Here is a 17,932-nt window from a genome sequence, read left to right on the forward strand (position 1 = left end):
CACTTAGCTTTCTCAATATCAATCAGCACACCATGATAATGCATAATTAAGTATCACAGACCAATCTGGATGAATTATCTAATATAAACCTAATGACAAAATCAAAAGCTTCTTAATAAAACCCATACAGGCATATTGTTTGTTATCTGATAGAAAAGGAAAAAGATAACCGTGACTCTTCTGCTCATGCTTAATAAATTGGCGAAAAGAAGCAGAAAGCAAATTCTCTTATAGTCCACACTTTATAACAGTTATAACAGTCATAATTTAACGCTGCACTCAGCATCTGTCTAAACATGTATTTAGCTTTGAATTTATCAACAATATAGATTGCTGCAACATTTCCCTCATAGAAAGCTTTAAGTCTCTGGCGTTAAACGGGTGCATGGAGCGCGCGCGGAGACGTGACCGTGCCCTGAGCACGCCCGCCCCGCGCTTCCTCGGGGAGGTGCAGGCAAAGTCACCGACCACAAGGGGATGGCTTTCAGATTCATAAAATTCATAGAATTTTTCACAAATGGGTGAACACAATTTCCTCCCAATTTCCTCATTATGCAAATATGCAAAATATCAAATCTAGACCAATTAGGGACAGCCACAGCTTCAAATTTACCGGCTTAAGTCGTAATTGCAGAAACCCTCAAATAATTTCGCAGCTAATTGGGAATATTTGTGACAGATACAACAAATTCTCCCCACAAATTACATTTCATCCGTGGAAATATCGCGCCCTACTGAAATCCTATTGAGGTCTAATTTCTCTTACATAATGAAAAGAACTGAAAACTTGTTATCACATTTGGGCACTACGCTGCTTTATAATGTGGAATGATCAAATAAATTAAACTGAAATTCATACATATTTCTCTAATCTGTTTCAAAGGCACTTTATTTGTCTAGGAAATAGCTCCGGGTCTCCCCACTATGAGCCATAACAGGCGGTAATAGCGCAAGGGAGCTCAGAAGAGGCAAAGTGCATACGAGACGTTGGCATTTCCAGACGCACAAGGGAAAATCACTCAGTCACCTTCAAAACTTCACCAGGTTGGCAGGTGTACTTAAGTTCTCTGCGTCCACGAATCTCTGGCTTATCTTCTGCCTCTCCAGGATGGACCACCATTCCCTCAGGTGACCCTTTCCCAAGGTCATCAGGTCATCCGTGGACACACACACCGTCACGCACGTCAAATAACACGCACATGAACGGTCTATAAACGTCTGGAGCTGAAATGGAGCCGGTCTATGTAAACAGGCAGTGCACCGGCGGAGCGTAACTGCGCCTATTTGTCAGAAAGCCTCAGAAATGCGAGCGCTCCTGATATCTCCATCTCTCCTTCCCTATGGACACTTTGTAAACACAAATACACCAGTGGAAAGCTTTAGTGTTTGTTTATTTTACTTGGAATTTGCAGAATAAAATATTATATATTTAAATATGATTTATTATAAAAGCTAGGTTTTAAACAATCAGCAACAATAAGTTACTTAAAAAACAGCAACACTCAAATAGGAAATATTGGTCTGATGATGAAAATGTCTCGTAGCTCAATTCATTTGTTTATCTGCAATATGCCTATTTTTTCTCCACATAACATTTTATTTCAAATTCCTCACGTGTCACTTCATTTTTTATGTGATTGCCGTTAAATAAGACGATTAAAGTGAAACTAACGACAGCTAGGTTCATCAGTTATTTCGCTTACATTTACAGGTACTTTGCATAAATTTAATAATTTTGGTGCCCTAAGAATTTCAGCTGCCTCACAGCCTTAAAAAACAAAACAAAAAGCACAAAACAAAACATGATTTATTTGCAGTTAATGCCATCAATCATTTGTGAAGTTGCCACTGACTGGCGGATATCTTATTTTCTTGGGGGTGGGGGTGGATCCTTTTGTCATCGATGTGATAATAGAATCTACGAATTTAAAACAATGCGCTTGTCTGTTGACAAAAACAGCAAAAATATGAATGTGCTAGGTCTGTGCATTGCTCATATATGGGGTACTCCAAGACTATATAAATCCATGAAGGTGTGATTGATGGAAGGACAAAGTGTTAGCACTGAGGACAGGAAGTGGACCCTGCCGGTGAAAGCTGAGGTGAGGCGTCTCTGTCACATGGAAACCCAATTCATCCCTCCATCTCTCTCCCCTCTCCGCACATTCCCACAGCACCGCAGTCTATTTCAGTCTGTTTGTATGAGTAATCAGTTGACCTCTCCCTCTCCGTCTCCCCCTCCTTCTCTCTCTCTCTCTCTCGCGCTCTCTCTCTCTCTCTCTCTCTCTCTCTCTCTCTCTCTCTCTCTCTCTCTCTCTCTCTCTCTCTCTCTCTCTCTCTCTCCCACACCCCGCAGTCAGACCCGTTTATACTGTGATTTCTGGACACGACCGTCACTGACACCGGATAGATGAGGCTAATCTCAGCTGCAGGCAGACTGTCAGACAGCTTTGCTGAGGGGCTGGGTGCAAAATGGCGAACGGCTGCTCCACGCTGTTTTCTACTTTCTGTATGACATCCCCACAGACCAGAAAAAAGTCAAATGTAGGCTTACAATAAAACCCAACAGCACTTGGTAAAAGCAAACCCACTTAAAGTGTTTCTTAATTACACAATCTGCATCTGACACTAGGAAGTGTGTGTGTGTGTGTGTGTGTGTGTGTGTTTTGTTTGTTTGTTTTGTTTTGTTTTGTTTTGTTTTTTTTTTTTTTCATTTTTCATTTTTTTTGTTACATATTTTCTTAATTTTTGCTCGTGAGAGAACGAAATCATACTAGCCAACAGGTTAATGAACATTTTGCTACTCATCAACATACACCTCTAACAATGTAAGCAACAAGAAAAGTTTTCCAAGTTCGTCTTTAAGTGTGGATGGAGCAACTGAAGCTCTGCATATATAATCTTTGTACATATGGTGAAAGATCAGATATATCATAAGAAGTGCAAGACAATGTGCACGATTGTGAGTGTGCATGTGTGTATTTAATCTGTAATTCCCAGTTAATTGCCTGACTGTGTTCCTACACACATCTCTACTAATGTTCCACTCCCTATTCAGTCTACGGCTTGCCTTCTTCCTGCATGTATTCTTCCATTTTTAGCAGTATGGACACATATTGTTCCGTTGCAACAGTAACTTTGTGTGTTAATTACACTTCATAGCGAATGTGATCAGATTTTTGTGTGAAATATAACTGGCATGATTGCTGGGCTCTACAGTTTCAGCACCTTGGACAGAGCCGGAGTTCTTAGTCCCGGTGGTGCCGAGAGAAAGCATAGTCCTCCAAACCGTTTCTTTCTGCTAAATGCCCAAAGTCTTATAGTTTTCTTTAATCACGGCAATTAGACTCAGTATTTTCCTCTGGACTCTGATAGACGTCCCTTGTAAGTCTCTTTTCTCTCCGAGTGTGCCGCCACTCTCATTACACACGCTGATTAAAGCATAGATTAGCCAGCAGTGGCCCTGCGCACTCCTCACCAGCAGCTCGCTCAATATCAATTAGAGGCTGCGCCAAAAGCAGCATGTCCACCAGTGGCCCTCCATCTCCTGCTTTCCAGTTTCTCGCAGCAATCTGCTGATTTGAAAAACAAGAACATCCCCCCCCCCCCCCCCCCCCCCCCCAAAAAAAAAGAAAAATACTGCAATAACGTGAAGTGATTTGATTGAGGGTTACAACCATCACCAATTATCCCTGCCCAGTTATAATAGACAGATTGATATGTAGGTCAGATTTAACCTTAAAGAAGTCACAAATGGTGATTTTATTTTATTTATTTATTTTTTTTTCTTCTTTTTTTTTTTTTTTGCTCAGTGATTGCAGAAGTGAAAATCGAGAGGCTTAATAAAGGAAATGTCCACTTTGGCATGTTGGTCAGTGTAGTAACCCACCCTTCTGGAGTTAATTTTAGAAATAATTAACGATACAGTAAACAGAGAATGAAAAGCCTTTCAACCCTGCAATAATAGGTCTTTCCAACTTAGAGATATTTAATTCACATTTTTCCTCTTCTCTGACCTCTAGAGGTGAGGCTAATAGTCAATGAAGTCATTTTTTGACTACATCAGTTAAGATATTTTTTTTCATCCAACAATAAATGTAAATCTACTTATTCTATGAAAATTAAACATGTCTAAATATAACAAACACTTTCGGTACAATTAGGCATGAATGACATTCTCTAAATGGTGGAACACTGGTGAAAAGATTGTCACTCGCTGTGCAGCAACTTCTTGGTTATTGGATTTATTGTGAGGATTGTGGTTGTTCAACACGTTTTATGGGCAAATCACACAATTTGTTAATTTAAAATAAAAAAAGTTATTTAAAAAGTCCTGTTTGCATTTTAATAATTTACCAAATCGTAATATTTTAAATTGTTAAATTTTATTATGACTATATAATCTATTATTTGAAGGTCAGTGTGCAAAATGTTCAAATATATCATATTTTCATTCAACGGCAAAAGCATTGATTTGTCTTTCATAGAGAAACCCCCAGTGTCCAAAACCTATTTACCTACAATAAGCATGAGGTAAATACAGTGTTGCTCCCCCTGCACAACCCACTGTGTCCACTAACAGACAGCTTGTCCAATTAAAAGTGGCCATCGATTATAGATAGCTACCTACTGGCATATGAGGGAGACAATGTTGGATGCTATGCCACTGCCAATACAGGCTACAGTTAGCCATGTACTAACCAGAGCTGACACCAGCATATTAGGTCTGGACTGGGTTAATTCACCTGCAGTTGGCCCCTGTGTTGGCTCCATAGCACAGCGGTTTACCTGCCCGGTCTAAATGCTGATCATTAAGTTGCTTCCAGCAGCCATGATTGGTGCAGAGGGGCTCATATCATTGATTAAAAAGGAAGGCTGATATCGCAGTTATTTCAGCTCCATCCTGCCTCCCAGCAGTCCGGCTGGAGAGGGCAAATGTAAGACACATTTAACATCACATCATTGCTGTTCACTGAACAGTACGATGCAACGTCCTACGCTGCTGTTTGGACATGTTTTAATGGATTTTTCTTAATTTCTTTAATCCCATTTTAAACCATGCAATTGTATCAACCACCTTATGGATGAATTTATAAATAAAAAAACAGAAATAGCATCTTTAGTTAATGGCGTCAGGCTGTGAGGAAATGACAACTCTAATTTGTATGTCTGTGTGGAAATAGGCCCGTAGCTCATAGTTATCCCTTGTTATTGTGTGTGAAACCCTCTGAACCTAATTCCATTTTCCCTCTCCTATTTTCCAGCAAGCTGCTTTTCCATTAACTTTGGAAAAACACGGTGGCAGGTCCATTTAAACAGCCCGTGTCCCACCCTTCCCATAAGCGTCTCAACCCTGGAAAATAAGAAATTAAGAGCAGGGCCCATTTCATCATCAGCTGCTGTCTGCCCCAAACAGAGAGACTGCATCCCCCAGCAGAGCTTCGGAGGGCGGGACAGGGGAGCTTTACCTTAGCATATGTTAACTATTACAAGATGTCTTGATGGAACACAACGAAATGACTCGTAATTGACATAAAATATGACAAAGTGTTTGAGTCTTTCTGAGGACAGCGTCGCGTATTACGGCGTATCAGCTCTGTAATGTGTCTGATTAATGAAAGATCGGCCTCGCACTCACTCAGCTGATTCTGTGAAAAATGAGTTTTGTGTTGTCATTCCGACAAGCCGGCAGCCACAGCCGGAAAAGACTATTAGCCGGAATCATTATCAATAGCCATATTTTCAAACTCTATTATGGCAATCAGGCTAGAATTTATTCAATAGATTTAGTTCATTTGGTTGTAATTGATAAATAATCAAAATTTATCAATGTACTTGCACACATTTCACTAACAATCAGGGAAAACTGCCCCATTTACCAGCTGACTTGGTCCAAATTAGAGCTAAATTGATGATCAATTAATCTTGGGAGTGGTAGCGCGACATGTTTAGCGGAGACGCAGAAATGTGGTGGAGAGGATGGAAAAGAGGGAGGAGAGGGAGGGAGGAGAAGAAGATAAAGAGAATGGATAGATAGGAAAGTGTTGGGATTTGTGAAGTGCAGGGACTAACCTAACTGGTGAGTAACGCGATGAAAACACAGGGATGCTGCAATAGGCTGGCAGCAGAGAAATTCAACCATCTCTGTGTGTAAGTGTGTGTTTTAATGCATTGCTTTTTGTGTAGCCTAAGAGTGTGTGCCTCCATGTCTCAGAGTGAGTGAGTCGCACACTTGAAGTATCAGGTAGATCAAGTTCGGCAAGTCAGACCGAGCAAGGTCAAAGAGACTGATCCCATTTATTCTTTAATTTGCTGAGGCATTAAATTGCATGATGTGGCTTTGCTGCAGTTTCATAATTACCAGCACATGTTTCTAATTTCAAGCTACTCAGAAGCACTACTGACCCAAGTCCTCCCCTTTATCTTGTATTTCAGGGACACAAGAGTGTGTAGGGGCTGTATGTGCATGAGCATACATGCATTACATGCATATCTGTTTGCTGCAAAGATAATCACAAGGTATTCTCACCATATACAACTATTAAAATAATAATTAATCTGGTGTTACTTAATCAATTTCATTCTGACAAGGTAACCCTATAGTTATGTAAATAAAATCTGGCACATTAAATATGATATCAGCTCATATGTGGCTGTTTTCCCCTTGTTTTGATGTTATTTCCAGATTGTATAAAAACACTTTCTTCCTCTGTTTTAGGCTCACTGGCACCTGTAATCTCAGGCTCTCATTACCTTCAATGATGCATTACAGGTTCCTAATGATGGAGCCACAGTAATAGACCTTCTAATGACTGGACTTAAGAAAGAACATATTCTAATAGCTGGAGCAGAACTGGAGGGAATTTCAAGGTGTCAGGCAGGAGTGGGGGTAAATTGGAGAAGCCAAAATAACTTGGGGCACAGTAGAAATAAAACAAAACCAAAGCCTTATTTTCTGTCTTTTTTCTTTTTTTTAATACTAGACACTATAAAAAGAAAAAAGAATGGGGATCAATAAAATATGCTGACTAAAAATAAGGAAGAGAAATCTAAAAAAGAAAAAGTGTGGAAATAAGATAAATATGTTAACACATTTGCATAATCTGATTTATTACTGTGCATGTTTAAAATTTCTTAATGTATTTATTGCAAATATATCATTTTTCTATTATCTTTTCATTTATTGTAATTTCTTTAGTTTTTCTTGTTCTTTTCCTTTTCATTTTTTCCCAGTTCCAGATGTTTTTGCTGTTTGCTACTCATGCTATGTAAAAACCGTTGCGAAGATTTAGTTAAAATAGAATTAATTATGATGTTGACATTTGTAAGTTGAAATCAAACTAAGTTGCAATAAAAGTAGCACAATCAAGCAATTATGTTTTACACTAGCTCTAATGATAAGTGATAAGGTGGAGTGAAGCTTTTATCCATAAACTACTGCAGAACTTCAGTACTTTAAACCAATAAGCTGTCAAAACAGATTTCAAATGAGATTTGTTTCTGCTAGCCTCAAACACAGCATTTCCAAAATATCCTGTCCTCAGAAAGAAAAATAAAGTTTGGATATCACATTTGACACCAGTTATGTATTTTTATGCAATATTTAATTAGTTTAATTCAAGTGCAGGAATGTCAGTTAATGAAATGTCGATGAAAAGAAATGAATAAAAAAGGGTTCTTGGATTAAGTTTCTACCATAGCTCAAGCTCCTTGGGTTTTAGTAAACCATAAATGAGAACTTAATAAATAACTAACTGGGATTTGGGCATATATGCAGATTGTGCAGTGCACTGTACCATTATGATTCATTGCCACCTACTTTTGGTTGATGAGACATCCAATAAATGTTTACAATCTTTTGATGACTAAAAGGACATCTCTGCAGCAATTAAATTAGTACTGACCATCTGTATGTGGACAATGAATTAACAATAGTTAACAAGTCATCACAGCATTGCTGTTAGTTTTACTACACAGTGGTTTCCAGAAGAAAAGTCTCAGCTTTTTCAAATAAATTGACCAGCACATTGGTTGAAGAAAGCAACTTGAACCAAGATTTACTAGTATGCAGTTTTTTGGTGCTTTTTTGGTAGTAAAAAGCTTATTGCTCTCAAAAGTTAATGTCTCTGAGCCACAGAAACCCACAAACATATACTTGAGGTGACATTTATTATTTCATGGGTGTAATTTTTAAAAATAAATTATAAACATGATAATACATGCTATGGTTTCATTTAGGTTACTGTGTCTTTGTGCCAGGCATGTCTTTAACTTCAACCTGAGACTGGTCAAACTGGCCCTTCTCTTAATGAGATGATCAGAGCATCCTAAAAATAAACCACATGAGCATGGGGTCAAATATTAACAGCAAAGGTAATAAGACATTTTCAAAGCTGATGAGACTTTGAACACCAATGTGTTAATGACATCTATTGTGGCTTTCACTGCCATTTTAATAACCCCCCAAAATACACACACACACTCACAAATACACTCATGGTGCCACTGCATCACCTCCTTCGTGACACGCGCTTCTTCTTTCTCATTAAGGAAATCGCTCTTCTTTGCTGATTATTTTATTTGATGCTGTGATTACCACTCTGTGCACCGCATCAAGCAGCGGACACCAGGCGGAGGGAAACGGGCCTAATTGGGGCATGAGATGCGCAGAGTGGCGCAGCCGGGCTGGGTGGCCAAAGAGGAAAGCCTCTAATGGGTTTGCCTGTCTGTGACTCTCTTGTGCTGGGATGCAATGCACTTATTGGTGTGTTTCTTATTCCTCACACTGTCAAATTAGCTGCACAAAACTACAGTATGATTTGTTACAGGGCCAGTTCTGCAGATGGAAAATCGATTTTCCGTTTAGATTTCTGAATGCAGATGCCTGCAAGGCGATGCGAAAGGTCTGAGGATAAGAAACAGCCAGCTCACCTCCTGGCCAGAATGCTACAATTTAGTTTTGGTATAAAGAATCATCCCAGCATCTGCCTTCATTTGTTTCTAACCTGTTCTGCAAAGGTCCATATGAGCAATGGATTTAACGCAGTTTGATTGCCAAAGGGAAAAAATGCGGAAAGGGTGGACACGGAACTCTTGATCTTTGAAATTGCTCTACAAAATTGCATTTGTTTTCGGTGCGCTTCCATTAAAAGTGTCTCCTCCCGTGTAAACAGCCGTTCCGCACTCAGATGCGCCGCATTAACCCGGGAGGATAGTATGTGAGCGTGTTTTTACTGGGGAAGATTGATGTGGTCCAGTTAGGGAGACTGAGTGAGACATAGACCCATTTCAAGTGGGTTCCTCTTATTACAGCAATAAGTTACAGTCTGCGGGTCGGACAGCTGAGGGGATTCACCATCCGAGCTGCTAACAAAGCGCAATGATTTTTCTCTTGCCTTAGCTTTATTTATTTATTTATTTATTTGTGTTAAACAAATTACTATTGTATTAAACAAATTTATTCTAAATAATTTTTCATGGTAGAAAAGACAAAAGCTCCAATACACAACCATAATGACAGTATTACGAGTTATTTAGGTTAATTTAGTCATTTTCGAAATCTTCTCTAAATTGTTTATAAAGATAACACAGGGTGATATATCCTGGAATCAAATAAAAATGTCTTTTTAAAGAGAATTATCTTTACACCAGTGCATCACAATTGACCTATTAATGCAGTCTTAAAATGTATAGCTGTTCATTAGTTCATTTAAACTTTTTTCTTTTTGTTTTTCTTCTACTTTTTTTTATTACTATTTATTTTTAAAGCTATTTACTGCTATTGTCTACTTGACATTAATCGGATACCAAGCATAGTTTTCCAAAAGCATACAGACCATCTGTCCTGGCTCTGGCCCTTCTTAAACGCGGGCAAGGCCTGACAACACCCAACACAGAGAATCCTTCTCTCTTTCTCTTCTGGTCTACACGTCTGAATCAAACGAATCGAGTCTCTGTTGCAGCTGATTACTTCTCTTGAACCTCTGGGATATGGTAACAGCTTTCCTCATCTCAATAGACCTTCCATCAGTCCATATCCTTAACTTTCACGCTGTGCCACATACAGGCTACTTCCCTGCGTCCCGGCAGATTGTTGTTGAGGAGCATAAAATATGAGCTGCCTGCATGCGGTGCTAAGGAGAGAGACGAGTCCTCGCTCGGACGCCTTCTTTGTGCGGCTGCAAAGAAAACCATTTAGTCCCAGGCGGTGGTCTTTTCACCAGGCTCCCCCTGACATCTGCCAAAAGCCTTCTCTAACCAGCACTGTCTGGAGATGTAAGAGCAGAGCGCAGATCAATGGATGTCCTGTTAATTGTATAATAGACCTACTCATGGAGCGCTGCTAAAGGGGAACAATCGTTTAGAGTCCACCACGTCTGAGTTTGTTTGAACCAAACAGGCCTAAATACCTTTAATTGCACCCGTGCTGATGAAAAGTCGATGGGAGTTAAAGCGGCCGATGACTAACGGGGTTTAAATCCATCTGTACTCGTTTATTTATTTATTTCCTCGATTTGTCTCCACAAATCACCTGCCATGGGGGAATGGGAGCTATATTTGTTTTGTTTGTAATCCAAGGACGGGAGGGAAGCGGGGCTCTGTGGGACTGAGAGGAGGTCTGCTGTTAAAAGGCTTATCTATTTCAACTCATATATATATATATATATATATATATATATATATATATATAATTATTATTATTATTATTATTTATTTATTTATTTTTAAATATAACTCAACAGGAATCCTGTACATAGAAAACGCGTTCTCATTTTCTTCTAATGACATAGAGTTTTAAATCTTTTAAAATTATTAAATCCTCTTTTTGCATTTTGGAAACACTGTAAATGACAGTGGTTTGAAAATTGAGATTTGCACATATCCAAATATCTAATGGCATCATTATTTTGGTTCAAATACTTCAGAGCGCCCATATCCTTGATCAAAATAAAACCAGCCTTTGTGTGCATGCTCCAGGGTTTTAGATGTGTATTTTTTCAAACACAAGAGTACTGCCATGGTACGGGCTATATGAGATTAAACAAACACATTAAGATGTTTAACATGGAATAATTTGAGCATGAAAAGCTAATAAATCAGAGGATGGAATGACAGAGAATTGAATTGTAGTGTTAAAGCGCGTTGGAGTCTGTACACGCATCCCAGCGAGCACACGTGTGTCTTAAAAAAAGAAGGGGGAGTCACGTCGCTGACATTTTCAAACTCCCGCTCTGATTGGTTCTCGTTTGAGGAAGCTTACGGGTTCTCTCAACTAATAAGCGCCTCCCCATCGCTCTAAAGGACATTATAATGCAAGGGACCTCCTTTTTTTAACCACAAACCGAATTTTCGTTCATTTAGACCATATATACTTTTTAAATAGTCCCAAAGTTGTAGGATTTTTTTCCGCGCGTTTTCGCCCTGGAGCGGTACGCAATGCTATCTCACGCCGACCTCCTGGATGCTCGGCTCGGTGAGTTATCGTCACTAAACTCCGGCCCTAAACTCCAGTGTAAGATTTTAATTTATTGTTCAAAAATTTGACGAGATAAATAGACAGTGTTGTTAATTATGTTGAGAGTTAAGTGGTGTACTGTTACTCGAAGCAAATCTTTATTCTACTTTATCAGCAAAATGATCTGACAGCAAAAAACGAACGCATCAAACTATGTCAATATAAAGTTTATTTGGATTTTTATTCAGTGAATCTAAGATACGAGCTTATTGCATGCTACTTTCGTTTAAAGGTGCCTTGTATTTACTCACACCCTCCATCCTTATTCTGTCAGGGATGAAGGATGCTGCGGAGCTACTCGGACACAGAGAAGCTCTGAAATGCCGACTTGGAAGTGGAGTGCCAGATCAGGGGCATCCAGGAGACATGGCCCCTGGTTCAGACTCTGTAGAGGGAACCACTCTTCTGCCGGGGGAAGACATCACCACTGTGGGATCCAACTCTGCCGGCATGCAGGTGAACGGAAAGGAGCAAGAGAAGCAGCCGCAGCAACAACAACCGCAACAGAACTCCGCTCAGACCTCGAGCCAGCAGAAACAGAAGCGGCATCGGACGCGCTTCACGCCGGCACAGCTCAACGAGCTGGAGCGCAGCTTCGCAAAAACACACTACCCTGATATTTTCATGAGGGAGGAGCTCGCGTTGAGGATCGGCCTCACTGAGTCCAGAGTTCAGGTGAATAAATGTGCTGTGTGAAAATAATATTTTCAGGGTGTGGCTTTGGGATTAAGATCTGATTGTGTTTGATCTGATGATGTTTGCGAAAAACACATAAACATTCTGGATAGTGTTTTTTTTTTTTCTTTAAATATCGTCTTCATGTAATTCCATAACCAAACTTTCTGCTTCAAGTATAACCGTACAATATCCAACATGGGATTTTTTTCTGCAAATATTTACTTCATATTTGAGGGTTCAAATAATAGTCAATAGTAACATAAACTTGATGTAATTATTTCATTTAATTTTCTTTTCTAATATAGCCATAAGCAGTATCCAAACTGTAGAGAAGCTGTTGGTCTAGCATGCAGGGCTCTATCCGTGGTGCTGAAATGTTTCTCATTTGCGGCAAAACGGTTCGTTTACAGTCGAAAACATTTATTTGATGTTGATTCAATAATTTTGAAACAGTCTTTGGATAATTTTCTTAGAAGGACACATGTATGTTGTTAAAGTACTTTTTGTGTCCTGATGCACATATTTAAAACAATGGAAGTCCAACAATTGTAACAAACAGTTGTTTTATTCATTTATTTTATTTTATTTCATTTCTTACCATAACAAAAACAAAACGTTACGCGGGCCAAAATAGTGGTCATTATCTTATGAAATTTTCCTTTCAAGCTGTTTTGTTTTCTTTCTTTTTTTTCTTAATTATGAAAAACGCGAACTTTCCATTAACAATAAACAAGATCAACATTTAAGTAAATTGTAAACTAAATAAAGTGACAAACGCATAACACATACAATGCTTATTTTTAAATCAGTAGTCTGAAACATACCAGACTATAATAAAGCAAACACATTATCAGCCAATTTCAGTCTTATTTATATCTGGGAACGGGTTATTAACCAGTGATGTGAAATTCATGCAAATCATCCCACTGAAAGCAATAAGAACAGTATAATCATTAGTCACCTTAATAATCAATTCTTTATTCCAAGCAGTGCACAATCCAATCCGTTGCGTGAATGCCGACTCCTGCTCGCTGTTGGTAAACATTAGTGCAGACTGTGCAGGAGCAGCCTTCAGTGGGCGTGTTAGCCCCGTGCATGCCTCCACAGCCTCTCTCCTCTAAAATGCTCCATCAGCGACGTCTTAATAGGACTCAAGAATATATTGTACTTTTTTTAATGGAATGAGAAATTGCATTTTCTTTCACCGCCGAGTGTAATGGGTTTGGGCGACGTTTCACGGCTGGTTGAGCGGAATGAGAGCGAGATTTCACTTTTAATACGGTGGCATCGACTCACGGCAGCGCGCGCGCATTAATCACAGCCGAAGATTATGAAATCTCTATAAAGCCCGACGTTGCTCTAAAAAGCCCAACGCATGCATTTTATTTATTTATTTTTTATTTGATTTCATTTTTTTCAAAGCTTTGTACGTTGGTCGCCGTGTTTGTGGTGGAAGATGGGCACATTTATTTTCCACGTAGGCCGTAAAGCTGGTTTACATTTAAACTCTTCAAGACACTTTTTTATTTGCGTGTAAATACGTTTGAAGAAAAAAAGTTTAACACACACTCCTGCGTAAAGCCTCACGGGATGCCAGCCTGATATACTCTTTAACAATCATGTGTTTTATTAATTAAATTCTTCACAATGGTGCTTGGGGTTATCGCTGCTTCACATTCATAGTCAGGATATTATACGCTTGTTATTTACAAAAGTTTATTTGAGAAGCTGTTTTTTAATGTTTATAAAGACCGCATGCTACAGTTTACGGCTGATAAATTGCTATGGCTGCTGGACAGAAACATCTCAACATCCCTGTGTTGTGTACAGCCCGTATTTACTTGTTAATTTAGTTTGCTCTATAGTTTGGCTGCATGACTTTATATATATATATATATATATATATATATATATATATATATATATATATATATATATATATATATATATATGTTACACATAAAAGCTAATCTAATCATTTTTTTTTCTTTAGACGCCTTAATGAATTTTGCTGCCCTATAAACGCCACAGAGTGTAATGGTCTGGCAGGACGATATTTTAGTAATACCATGTTTGTGGATACGGAAACCCCCACGTTGCAAATTATTGTTAGCTGTAAAATATATTCCACAGTCCTCTGATCCTCTTTTGCTCCTTTCAGGTGTGGTTCCAGAATAGGCGAGCTAAATGGAAGAAAAGGAAGAAGACCACCAACGTTTTCCGCGCCCCTGGGACGTTGCTCCCCACACCGGGCCTGCCACAGTTCTCCGCCGCGGCCGCCATGGAGAACAGTCTGTGCTCCTTCCACGCCAATGATTCGCGATGGGCCACGGGGATGCCGGGTGTCTCCCAGCTTCAGCTCCCACCGGCCCTGGGTCGTCAGCCAGGCATGGCGCAGTCTCTGTCACAGTGCAGCCTGGGGCCAGGTCCGCCACCAAACTCCATGGGTCTTTCCAACGGCCTTTCCTCCAACGGCTCTGGTCTACAGTCACACCTCTACCAGACGCCTTTTCCAGGAATGTCTGCTTCTCTCTCCGGTCCCACGAACGTATCGGGTTCCCCGCAACTGTGTAGCTCCCCGGACAGTGACATGTGGAGAGGGACAAGCATCGCGTCACTGAGGCGCAAAGCGCTGGAGCACACAGTGTCCATGAGTTTCACTTAGTGACTTTTCACCTTATACGACCCCCTTTTCCCCCAACTTCATCTCCCAGCGCCGCCCCGCGGCACTATTTTTTTCTGTTTTTGTTGATTTAGATCAAAACGACTGAACGAGGCCTGAAATGCAAGAAAAGCAAACTGAATGTGATTTAATAATAAAGAAATAAAAAGGACAACACCAAGGGACAAATGGGAGAAAAAAAACTTTTGAGTTTGGGCTTATTTATCTTGTTAACTCAAAAGAATTTTATTAACTATTGATCTCTAGAATAAAGGCCCTTAATACTGAGAGCCAAAAAATCGTCGTATTTACGTTTTCATTGAGTGTGTCTTTACGCACTCGCTATTGTGTTAAGGTGAAGTTGTATTATGTCAAACGGTTGTTTATAAGATTGGGTATACTATTTGGTAACAGGCATCCACATATGCACCACGCCTATTGAACTGGGTCTCAGGCATGCACTGTGCATGTGGATTAAATCATCAAAGGAGAAAACGGTGCCCACTCAGATTGAGCTGGCCATTGTGTACCTCAGTCTGCATGAGACGGGAACAGAAATCTAAATGAAAAAAAATCTAATAATAATACAAAAAAAACTAATAAAAGATACAATGATCTCTCAGTAGGCCTACTCTGTTTTAGGATGTTTTGTGTAGATAAAACATTCTTGCTGTACACGCTGGTCTTTTTTGTGACATGTTTTAACTTATTGTATGTGCTATTACTTGACACATTTCTTAAATGTTTGAAATTACATCGAAATGCACCACATTGACGGGTTTGTACCAATTTCACATGAACAAACAAATAAAAGTACTTTTCAAGAATCTGAAAACAATGATGTATGTCTCCGTTGTGTTTAAATAGATTATATTTAAATATTTTTGTTACCGTTTTGTACATACTGTGTTCAACAACATGAGATTTCTTCCTTTTGATCCATTTCGATTAAGTGACACAACAGCAGCTTTATGACGATATTTCAGTAAACTTGTCAAAAATAGAAATTTGTTCTACCAACTTGTGTATTCAATGACCTACAGAAATTCTTTCTGACACAGTTTATGGGATGACAGGGTTAAAGACTTTATGAAGGGTGACTGGTGTCATGGTGGCGGTAGCAGAGGTAAAGATGTCAGTGCTGTGATATCACGGTCACTGCTTTTAACCATGACGGTCATCCAAATGAACAATCTGGATGGACTGTTACCACACAAGCCTTTGGCTCCACAAAACACACCTGGCTACATAGCCTTTAAGTTATGACTTCTATGTTTGAAAGACAGCTCAAGTAATTTTTATAACCAGCTTAATATTTATTGTTATTATAGGAAAGGATGTTGGTCGAAAATTCTGAGATCAAATAAGATTGTTTTCATATCAATGCTAAAGAATTGATAAATGAGTAGTGTGTATTTAGTCTTTTGACAATAATTTAAATGGTTCACATTCACTATGCTATTTGTTGGCTCATCCCAGTTTAGCTTCTTCTTCAAGGTTAGATTAGATTAGTGATGCAGAAAACTGGCATATGGATCAGAGACAGATTGATGATGTATCCTGGTACCTTTATTTTTTTTTTTTTTATGAAGTAAGTGTTCAAATCCCACCAATAAATAACCTGTAAAAATAAACTTGTATTTGTTTACCTTTGAGTTGCACAATGGACTGACCACTGGATGCAATATTGACAAATAATGGCACTTTAATAATATAATTCCAGTCTTAGAAGTCATATGCTTTCCTTGGAGATTAATTACAAATCTAAACTCTTTATCCTCTTAAATCTGTTTAACATTAGTCACTTTTTCTAATTTATAACAAAACCCACCTTTTGGAGTGCTTATTACATTACACAGACATCACGAGTGAAAATACTGATTAACAGTATAAGGTTGCTGAGCTTTTGTATGTTTATGATCATTTAGTAATTCTTTTAAAACTCCTTAAATTAGTTTTGTAATGAGAAAACCTCTCACCGTGCTTGCTTTGCTTTAATTTCAATGATCCTGGTGATAAATGTAATGTCTGCTGAATGGGTAGCAGCCCTGAAAGAGGTAAATAAAATTTTTCCATTAAGAAAGTGAGCGGACCTCACTGTCTGTGTCAAAGAGTATAAGTGTCAACTTGAGCCTGAAATCACAGCAGCTCAAATTAATCAGCGTGTTAACCTCATCTCATTTGCCAATGCTGAGGCCAATTTATGGTCACGGGATGGTAATTGATGAGATATGGCATTACCATAAGCAGTCCCACTCCCTGTAAACTTATAATTGGAGTTTCTGTAACAATGCAGTGAGGTTAAACAAAGGATTAATCATAATTAACAAAAGTATATTCCTTTTCCCATATTAAACAATTGGTTCCCACCTTTTCTATTAACACAAATTTGTTTGCAGTAATTTACTGAATTATTGAAAATACCAAACCAAGTCAAGACCCAGAAAAATACATTTATTTCTGTGTGCCTTTACATTTGTTTGCGTGTGAGAAAGTCAGCAGTGTTTCTATTATTGTGTCAAAAGCAATTACTTTAAGTTAGATAGTTTGAAGTTTTCCAGCATTAAATAAAAACATTTCTTATTTATATACTGTTACATTTACAAGTTGATGCAATGATCAGGCCGCAATCTATTATTTTATAAAGAGGAAGAAAGCTAAATAACTCACCAGGGAGGAAAAAACTCAGGATAATTGAAAAAAAAAATCTTTTTTAAATTCACAGTGAATGTATGGAAATAAATTGCAATGAGTTGTTATCAGTTATATATACTTACAGCAATACTTATTAACTAGATGTTACACTTATTTATCTGCAGAAAATAGTTTATAGGCCTTTTTAACTCACATATATTTTAAAATAATTGGGTCTTCTGAGAAACAGAGAAAAACTTATATACAACTTTTTTTTTTTTTTTTTTTTTGGATTGTTTCCATTATAACTCACGTTCATCGCCTATTTGTCATATAAATTTACCTCCGCATTACCATCCAAGCAGGAGTCAATCATTTTTCTCAGAAGGAAGGCAGGAAGCCCACCCACCTTGCACAGGTATGTAATTACAAGATACTGCACA

At 38.6% G+C, this 17,932-nt stretch overlaps 1 protein-coding gene across 2 annotated transcripts; it reads left to right on the plus strand.

Moving 5' to 3' along the window:
- The first annotated feature begins 11,340 nt into the window (after positions 1–11,340).
- On the plus strand, positions 11,341–15,658 carry LOC121649188 (homeobox protein orthopedia B-like). Of its 2 annotated transcripts, none has more exons than XM_041999824.1 (3): positions 11,341–11,473; positions 11,790–12,190; positions 14,355–15,658. In XM_041999824.1, exons 1-3 carry the CDS (start codon positions 11,437–11,439, stop codon positions 14,856–14,858), a joined length of 942 nt encoding a protein of 313 aa, XP_041855758.1. In that variant the 5' UTR covers positions 11,341–11,436; the 3' UTR covers positions 14,859–15,658. The 2 variants fall into 2 exon arrangements, with proteins under 2 accessions (XP_041855758.1, XP_041855757.1); XM_041999823.1 differs by having other exon boundaries at positions 11,368–11,512.
- The last annotated feature ends 2,274 nt before the right edge of the window (positions 15,659–17,932 follow it).

The sequence above is a fragment of the Melanotaenia boesemani genome, chromosome 11 (genome assembly GCF_017639745.1).
Source record: "Melanotaenia boesemani isolate fMelBoe1 chromosome 11, fMelBoe1.pri, whole genome shotgun sequence".
Lineage (NCBI taxonomy): Eukaryota > Metazoa > Chordata > Actinopteri > Atheriniformes > Melanotaeniidae > Melanotaenia > Melanotaenia boesemani.

Bases quoted from the DNA above. Each gene is read 5' to 3' on its own strand.
- LOC121649188 (XM_041999823.1), top strand. From the start codon at position 11,437: ATGCTATCTCACGCCGACCTCCTGGATGCTCGGCTCGGTGAGTTATCG. The intron at 11,513-11,789 runs GTAAGATTTTAA...TTATTCTGTCAG, and splicing joins CTCCGGCCCTAAACTCCAGT to GGATGAAGGATGCTGCGGAG. The intron at 12,191-14,354 runs GTGAATAAATGT...TGCTCCTTTCAG, and splicing joins TCACTGAGTCCAGAGTTCAG to GTGTGGTTCCAGAATAGGCG.